Source organism: Bombus terrestris, chromosome 13 (assembly GCF_910591885.1).
Source record: "Bombus terrestris chromosome 13, iyBomTerr1.2, whole genome shotgun sequence".
Taxonomy (NCBI): domain Eukaryota; kingdom Metazoa; phylum Arthropoda; class Insecta; order Hymenoptera; family Apidae; genus Bombus; species Bombus terrestris.
The window spans coordinates 11,472,200-11,481,712 of NC_063281.1; the positions used below are offsets into that span (position 1 = coordinate 11,472,200).

At 41.9% G+C, this 9,513-nt stretch overlaps 1 protein-coding gene across 1 annotated transcript; it reads right to left on the bottom strand.

Moving 5' to 3' along the window:
* Positions 1–94: 94 nt before the first annotated feature.
* On the bottom strand, positions 95–3,628 carry LOC100645923. Its single transcript, XM_048411595.1, has 4 exons — positions 2,678–3,628; positions 2,449–2,602; positions 2,188–2,349; positions 95–2,037 (listed from the first exon to the last, which is right to left on the bottom strand). Exons 1-4 carry the CDS (start codon positions 2,887–2,889, stop codon positions 1,882–1,884), a joined length of 684 nt encoding a protein of 227 aa, XP_048267552.1. The 5' UTR covers positions 2,890–3,628; the 3' UTR covers positions 95–1,881.
* Positions 3,629–9,513: the final 5,885 nt, after the last annotated feature.

A 9,513-nucleotide genomic window follows, 5' to 3' on the forward strand; every position in this document is an offset into this window, starting at 1 on the left:
AAAAGCCGATATAAGGTATATTTAATAGATAATATATAAAGGAAAAATCTAAATCGAAATGAATTTAATTATAGCTTATCTCGTAGGATATAAATTTGTTTTATCTCTTATCTAGTTTTCTCGTTCCTTCGATGATCCTTCTCTTTCTGTCCGCTTATTTTTCCTCTCGCACGGCTCCTTGGTGTTTTACACGCTACGTAATCAGAGTCGTGACTACCGTTCGTTCGCACGATGGAGCCACACGAGGGATTTCGTTCGAAGCTGTTATGGATGGAGCGAAGCTTAACTCCCGATCAACTATCAACCAAGATCATAGGTTAGTTGGGGTCGGTACTCGTTTAACGCTCTTACCTTTGCCTAGATGTACTGACGGATATCTAACACATCGGCTTAAATGGGAAAACCGTTCTTAGATGTATTCCCTTCCTGACATTTTCTATTTGCAAGCAAAGCGAACGAAAGGAAATGTTCTTACAAATTACCGATTCCATCCTCTTCTTAACGAATAACAAATAATTTCGATTTATAACTGCTTAACGGTCGTAAGAATTTAATACCGTGAGGTACTGTCAGCATTTCGACATTAATGGCGTAATAACGTCCATGAGCGTTGCTTTATGGCACCACGTCTAATGATTCGTAGTTAGATTATAGGAGCACCAACCGATCACGAAGATGAAAAGTACAGTGACGAACAAAAGTATCGTCACCGAACGTTTCCCTACGAGATATCGTACGGTAAACGCAGTTTTCTAAACGTTTTAAAACATTTTTTATTGGCTCCAGTTAGACTATGATATAATTCCTTTCCTTGTGAATTTTATACCGTCTCAACAATATCTAGAAGCAACACAATCTCTTTTGCGATACCGTTCTATAGCTGTATACGACTATACCAGTTACCATGATGTGCACTGACACTCCCTCTATCTAGAGAAAGATTTGCCGCTGCATTTATCGTGGGAATAGAAGAATGGACTCAGTGTTTGAATTCTGCATATCCCTCAGCCAGCTACGTTTTATTTCCCCATTTACGTTTCATCCGTTATAATATGACAATTTATCACCGTAAAAATGTATAAGATGGTAATTCGAGAAAGGGATTTTTAAATACGATATTAACCTATATGGTATGACAAGTGTTGCTCACGTTAGTTGAATACGAAACGATCGAAGAACGCCAAAACATAAATGGACGCGTGCAGCATGCGTTTGTCGGTGAATGATTAATAATTCTATCGCGTCCGATGGCTGGTTCCTCGTAAACTCGTTTCACTGGAAACATCGTAACGCTGATCTTTTGTATCCTTATACGTTTCGCAAACAATCTTTGTTGGACGACTAAAAAAAAGAAAAATGAAATGTTTCTATTGCGAAATCTATCGCTATTAAAATTTGTACGATCGAAATTGCACCGATATCGGTCTCGCTATGAACCGGGCTAGATCCTAGATATTAACGTTCGATAGTATTACTTGGCCGTAAAAAGTGTCTGACGTTTTATCTGGTGAAGTAGGTTACGCTATTACTCGGTGGAAAAAAGTCGATGGAGCGAATGGTGACTGCAGGTCGGGTGGTGCAATCTCGGCGAAGTAAAAATTCCGTAGCCTGCGCCTGCGTTCCCTTCCTTGGCACGAAGTTTAAATGTTAGCTACAATAGCGTGCCATGTCAGCTGAATCGTGTCGAAACAAACGGGCGAGAGGTTCGACCGACGGACCTTCTATTCGAGTTAAAACTGCTGTACAGTTTGCATTAATGTTCTTTGGAAAACTATACAGAGCGAAATGTCTAAATCGCTTATCCGAAGGGAATTAGTGGATGCATTAAACCGAATCTGTGTTTCCTCCGCTCGACATTCGCTGTAACTGGTCATTACGTTGTTATTCTTGCCGTTTCTCCGAATCGAGATCACGAATTTTATCGTAGTTCTTTAAAGTCTCGTACAGAATAATGTAATTATCGCGGAGCTGAACTAATCGGTGCCATAAGTTAGCGTGAATCACATCGTTAGGTTTCGACTCCGCCTCGGCCATTACCTAACGGAACAGCGAGAGTTTCATTAACAAGGTTGAAAGTGCAATTGAAAATCGTTGTTACGATCGCGTTGATTCGAAAGCGAAATTAACGCGTTCTTCGCTATATCGCGGCAGAGGTAGGCAAGAGTTACAATTAACTGTAAGGATTACTTTGTCGGTGGTCCGTCGTCCGCGATTCACTTGAAGGTACTTGAGATGAAAGAACAGCTCGTAAGCCCAACAGTCGATGGTTTCAGTGTTACGAGTTGCATTTGTTAGTTCGATCGGAGGCGATGTAGCGGTCAAAGCAATAGCTTGTAGCCAGCGTTTCAACTGAAGTAGATTTGTACACGTTTTGTTTCATCAAAGAGAAAGAGAGAGATAGAAGGAAACACGTAATTGCAAGTGCAAGGAATTTATGAGAATTCTTACGGTCGTAGTGTCGTTAATGAGTTTCACTACAGCAGGTCTCATGATATCGATAAGTTTCCCAATAATCGTGGTGTCTTTTTTTACCGTAGTCACGTAAGTCGAAAGAGAGCTATTCCAATTCGGCGGTCCACATTGTGCGTTTTTCAACTCTCGTCTTTATAAAAAAAAGAAAAGTATCCTTTGGTTTGCTCTTTTTGCTTAATTTCTAATACTTCTCGTTTGTACCTACTTTTGAAAGAATGTTGGAATTATGTTGTCCATGATGTACTGTGACGGAGTAACGACGATTTTCTTTGTACATGTCGCCAAGCTGCTGACTATAAATGCTAAAAGTTGTCCAAGCGGTCCAGGTCTTCGACGTACGTTACAACCAGTTATACCTCGCGATCGATAGTATTTTCTTTTACAGATTCCATGTCGCGATCGATTGCGATCGCACATCGAGAGAGAGTAGTAACTGGAAACTGCAGGAATCAGCGCAAAAGTCCATTACGCGCGTACACGTGACTTGTATTTTCATTAACCCTCAAAGGCTATCACGAGTAAAATTTCACCCCGTGCGAATTTCGTTTTAGCACTGTCGTCGTGTAATAATACCACCGCAAACGATAATGTTGTTTACTCTTCGCGTAGTATCGCGAACAACGATAAAAGATTCAATTCCATCTGATTAAACCTGATTAATTTGTTGATCGAAATGCATTTTCACCCGTGACAGCCTTTAAGGGTTAATAATTACCGCCGAAGTCTGAGATGCTACTTAGATCGCAATTTTTCGCGGTGGAAAGCGTAGATTGGCACTTGACTTTCCGATCGATCGCAGGTTCGTTGAATTTATTATTTCTAACAGATTCCGGCATGTACTCGTTGACGAAGTCATTCAATTCGATGATCTTGTTTGGAAATGTTTCTAAACAATCAAAAGCCTACGCGGAAATACAGTAAATGGTATAAGGGTTAAGTAGAATGGGATAATTGTATTTCGTACTTCTTGATGAAGACGCTGGAGACACGAGGCCTCGCCATTTATCTCGGAAGTCATCACGATGTTTCACAAATAGTTGGCTAATAGTCGTAATTGAATATCTCACGTAAATTTGGACCAACGTTCATCTTGGCATCCCCGTAGGGTGAAAACCAGCGACCACGATTATCGACTAACCTGCAAAGAATTCGGAAAATTTTCGACAATGAACGATCGCTATCTCCATCGTGGTTATAAGTATGAATACAAGTACGAATGTATGTGAATCGATGCTAGCAACGCGAACTTATTAACTTTTCCTTACCTTGGAACGAAGTTACTGTTTTATCTGACCGTGATAAATTTGTCGTGAGATATACACTTGATATCTGTTTCTATGTGGCTTCCATTTGCACAGATTTTTCGAGAACGGATCTACGAAAGAGTTAAATGTAAAAAAAGAGTATCTACGACTCGTAACATGTAAAACTATATAAAATAAAACGCAAGGTGGAATAATAAACGAAATAAATCAGTATTTAAATTCCATTTCTATAGGTGTACTCGTAAAAAAAATATGAAATTACATAAAAATTCGTAGCCCGATAATGATATTTCAAGGGAGAGCGTTGAATGAACAACGTTTAATAGCATATTTTTCATCGCGTTGAAAAGGTAGCTGATAGATTCCACAACAGGTATCACGCATGTGGTCGTGTTATTACGACCACGAGTCTGTTTTCTACGAAACAGAGGCTCAAGATAAATAGTGTAACGAGCGATTCGCTGTGCGGTGTATAGAATGTATTCAAAAGCAGACGGTTAATGAGAATGCAATGGGCGCCTTAACTCCACCTAACATCGGCGAGCTGGAAACGGATGTGCTTCCAGATTTTTCCTAATTAAGATGTGGCCGGTGCAACTCCATTACGTAAAGCAACCATCTTGATTTACCGTTCGACTCGACGGCGATCCGGCTGCAACAAAACCTTTATGGTCACGAGAGAATTGGAAGGACTCGAAAAGGTCCGCGGCTCTTGTTCTACCTCCTTCTTCTTCTCTTTCTCTTTTCTTCTCCATGCTCTGGTTAGTCGTCTTCTTCTTCTTCTTCTTCTTCTTCCATGTCTTCCTCTCCACCGCTGTTCTTTCCCTTCCTTTTCTTTTCTTTTCTTTACGTTCGTGTCCGTAAGTTTTGCGGAGGTGCCGAGGTGAGATCTCCTCAAAGATCTACCTACGATGCACGGCCACTATTACTGGCACTGGCAAGGGTTGCCTGGAATGTGATGCAAATTTTATACGAATCAGTTACAGCGCGGACCGTCCAATACCTCTACGAATCTAAACCTTTGATAGGCTTGGTTAAGATCGTTGAATGGCAAGTGGCGATCTTCGGTATAAAAGCAACAGTTTTCATAGGAAAAAAATTCTTCGGGTCTTATTGCAAGTTTTACAAGAAGATAGATAATACAGCAAAAAGATTGCGCTATCTAGAGTGTAAAGACTGATACGGATGTCGGCGGCTGACAGTGTGACCAAAGACGGCCTCGAACAGAATGAGAAGTGGAAGGAAGGAAAAGAAAAACAAGGAGAACAGCCAGAAGAAGAAGAAGAAGAAGAAGAAGTCAGGAGGTATCACGGCCGAAGACATTTCTATGCGCGCCCACTGTCAGCGAAGATAACTTACGACTTGGCGGAATGGTAATGACCGTGGCAGACATTCCGTCCTGTTGCAGATTTAATAGACTCGTCCTGATAGGGGGGTACGAAACATGTCACCGCTCGTGACCAACCGAGTCGAGCCAATGATTTATCTCGATGGACACGTCTTGTCAACACCATCACGATTTTGAATCCCAACCGGGCTACGGAATAGATTTCCTATCTTATGGCATTTCTTATCGCATGTTCCGAAATACCGATGTCGTTCGCAAGATCAGTTTTCGTAATGTCCTCCGATCCTTTTTAGAGTAAAGTGTAGGGACTATACATGTTCGATCCTATCGTCGAAGATTTCTGCAAGTAAAAAGTAATTCTTATATTCGAATTTAATTATAAGAAATTTAAAAATAACCAAGTACGTAGATTGCGATAATTATAGGTAGTAGACGAAGCAACGTTTGCCAAACAGGTATCTATCTGGTGATTAAAGTACAAGGCGTAAAAACGAATATCACTGGTTGAAGAATCCACTGGTCCGACCAAGATCCGCTTAATCTCTTTGCGATGTAAAATCTTGTTCTTTCACGATCGAGTTCTTACGAAGACGTCTGCCATTTTTAATTCAATTAACCTGTGGCTATCCGTTCGCAGGTTTGTATAATACGCGTGATCAGTCGGTAAATAACGCTAAATGATTCGATCGCGTATTTGTGCAAAGTATGTAACACGTTGATAGCCGAGCAGGCAGCAGCTCTAATGCAACGTGTTAGCTTACTGGAGCACGCGATCCTGTTGGAGTAATCGTCATTTGCCGCTGTGTACGTACCATCTTATGTATTTCTTCGCGTAATCGCATGCAACTTACTTACATTTACGTACACGCGTGCAAACACAGATACAGCGTGACCCGTTCGGTGAAAGCAGATTACAAAGATATATTTAAATACAAGAAGCACACCTATATAGGATTTGGTATAAAACCAAACTTATCGTTAATAATTATGGTCTTTTTATTCCCGTCCATAAACAAGGTAATTGTTAACGATAAAAGCGGTCCGAGGACTGTGATTATAAAAAATGGCGATAAACGATGATGTTTGTTAGAGACGCGAGTAATTTACTTCGTGCAGTAACGAGGTCGACGGGGACCAGCGTAAACCTCAATAAAGATAAACTTAGCCCAGCTGCTAAATAGCTATATTTAAGCTCGCGTCTCTTTGTTCGTAAGATTGTCGTACTTACTTAATCGGATTGTTCCGAACGCCACGGACACGGTGTAATTCATGAAACGAATGTGAATAGATTTCATAATAGGAGAAACTCTTTAGTTGCTTTCTAATGGATTCTAGCCAATGAACCGTCGTTGTAAAGGGATTTTCGAGTTCTTTTGTTCGTGTCTCCTATTATACCGGCAATTTTCTTAATTCGAACCACACGCCTGTAGAAGGCAGAAAGAGGGAGAGGTAGGAAAGAAGTTAAACGATTTATCGTTGTCGCAATCGCGTTAATTGAGTTGGCACTGAACGCGTACGCGTTGACTCTCGATGAAGCACACGTCGCTCGGTCATGGAAGATTAAAGATAACACACGCGCGTTTGGCGTAGCAACAGTTGGGTTAGGTTTTTCCATGGAATCCGGCAATGCTACGTTTCGTCGTCGAGTTAAAGGACTGACGTAACGAGACGTGAGCTGCAACTCGATAAAGATAGGTCTTTGAAAACAACGGAAGTTGGACGTGGTCGAACATTGACAGCGATCGGTAAGAAGTCGATACTGTTCTACTATACGCAAGTATAAGTGCGACTGGGAGGTATTAGTATTAAACGAAGAACAGGATGTATAGATTACGGGACATCCTTGTAGAGTAATAGGTTTACCGTGACGTGAAAAATAAAGGGGAGAGATTTAACCGAGTTAGTTTATAGTCTCTTGATTATACCGACCCGAGGCGAGTAGTAGCGCGCGTGTTTCAGAACAGCCTTAGTCCGACCATCTGTCAGCACATCTGCTGTTAGCGAACGATTAGATCATTTCTCGATACCTTTTCATGCTGCAATTACCTTTTCGCAATGTATTACGCATTTGTATCGAAAGATTTATCGGCGCGTCGATCCGTGAATCTTCGAATAGGAAAATCGTTAACACTGTTTTGGTTTCTATCGTTGCGCCGATAAGCAGCCGCATGACTTATTATAGGAGGAGCGTTAATACGATGTAAAAGCCAGCCACGGATGAATAACTGGAGGCAGACCAAGGCGAAGATTGGTATGTCGTGAGCTTGCCGTAAAGTTGCAGCGGTGTAACGCCGTGGCGAATCTCCTAGCACCTATCTGAAATGGCATCTGGATTTTTGCAGACACTCGTGTCCTGCGAGCCGCGATATCGCGTATTCACGGTACGTTAGAGGCTCTGCTTCCACGCAGTGTCTTGCACGCTAATTACAACGTATCCGCGGCTGAGATTGAATGCGGGCGATATTTCATATAGGACAGAGCGCTCTTGCTTGCGCAACAACGTCTAATAACGATTGCGAAAGCGATACGTAAGCGAGGTTCCCGCAAGGGGATCGAGGCCGAAGAAAGTACATGCAGTCTGCTTCGTCTGTACAGAGAAAAAGGAGAAACGTATAGTGTCGCGCGATACCGAAACGGCATTATTCGTTGGATAAAGGACGATTCGAAGCTTCTTTTTGCTATCAAAACTTGATAACACGTGTCCTATCTTTTGTATTTGTATATAGCTCGTTTGTGATCGATCTACCTCCGATTTTCTATTCGATTCGATAACACGATTGCCGTAATTAAGGAGTCGTTGGACGCGATCAACTTACACAACGAAGTAAACAGCAAGACGTCGCGTTATGTATGTAGAAAACTCACGACCGAGAACAGAGGCACGATCGCAATTGGTAGTGCATGTGCCTTTCTAATTTTCGCATGGCGCAACGCGCAATTCTTCCTCTCAAGAACGAGTCGATTAGCATTTCTGGCTAATCGCGTTTCTACGAATCTAACTTAATTCCTACCACCTTCTAGATGATAGGCGCAGCAAGATTTCAATTTCGATTCACTTTTCATTCGATGATCGAGCAAAAGGGCATATCAAACGTATTAAAGACTAATGGCATCGTGACAAAAATATTTTTGCTTTCTTTCTTTTCTCACAGACTCTTGTAAAAGAATATTTAATTTCTATTCGATACAGTGGAAAAAGATTTTCTAAATATCGCGATCAGATTTTACATGGTACGTCAGCTTTCTCATTGATGATTCTTTATTGCGACTCTTGTTTGCTGGCGAGATTCGTCTTGATGGGCCTGCGATTTCAAGCCACCTTTATTATAGTCGAAGATCTAGTTTTCTCCGGTTTATCGCGCGGCAACCATCTAAACGTTGTTGTCACGTAAGACCCATCGGGTAGAGATCCACTTACGACGGATGCGCGAACTCGTCCGAGGCATTGTGCACACCATGCAGGATAACCTGGACCTTATACGAGGCTGATTAACTCGAGGAACGTTCTTATTATCAGCGAACGAAACTACGTTACGGGTTTGCCGAAGCATAAACGTGAGTCGCGTTCGTGCTCCGTTCCGACTTTTATCATCGATATCTCGAAACGGTCGAGCCTTGATTTATCATTATGATCGTCTCGATATCAACGACACGGCTTGCCAATGTCGGGAAGTCGTTTCTTTTCGGTAGATAATTCTAAGACATATTTCTCGTTATCGCGGAAGAAGTTAATGGCCAGACGCGAAAAGTTCACGCGCAAAATAATCATCCGTTCCGCATTCCACCCTCCACGTTTTCAGACGATGTTAGACGTGATTCGTGGAGGGTAAAGTTTTGGGACGCGGGATACTTGGAAAGGTACTCATTTGTGTGTCCAAAGTGACGCAGCCGCGGAACACGCTCACCCAGAAGCAGGAACATCGTGTTCCTGCCATTACGGTTATTGCGAGCCGTGACAGAGGCATTTAGATTCAGCTGGAATGCAGCTTTGTAGCCGCAATAACAGGTAGACGTAAGGTAGTAACCAGTAGGAATCTCGCTTAAGGGGGTCGGTGTCTTTTCCTGTCTTTTCTTTGCTCTCTTTCTACATAGAATCTCGTGATTCGAGTGATTCGTGTGATTCACTTTCTACAACAATTACAGCAATGCGTTCCTTCCGCTCGGGTAGCATTTCAGATCGAAAAGATAACATGCCGTAGAAATATATCTTGAGAAATGGTATAGCCTTTGTATACAAGATCGAAAGCACGAAACTATAAATTTACGCGTTAGAAATGCCCGATTTAAATAGGATAAATGCGTGCAAGTGGTAGAATATAATTCTTTACGGATTCAACGCTCGGCATTCCTTTAAAACACGACGTAAACATTATGATACGATAAAATACGATATAAATGACAAATGCACTCGGTGGAGCGCGCAGGCCG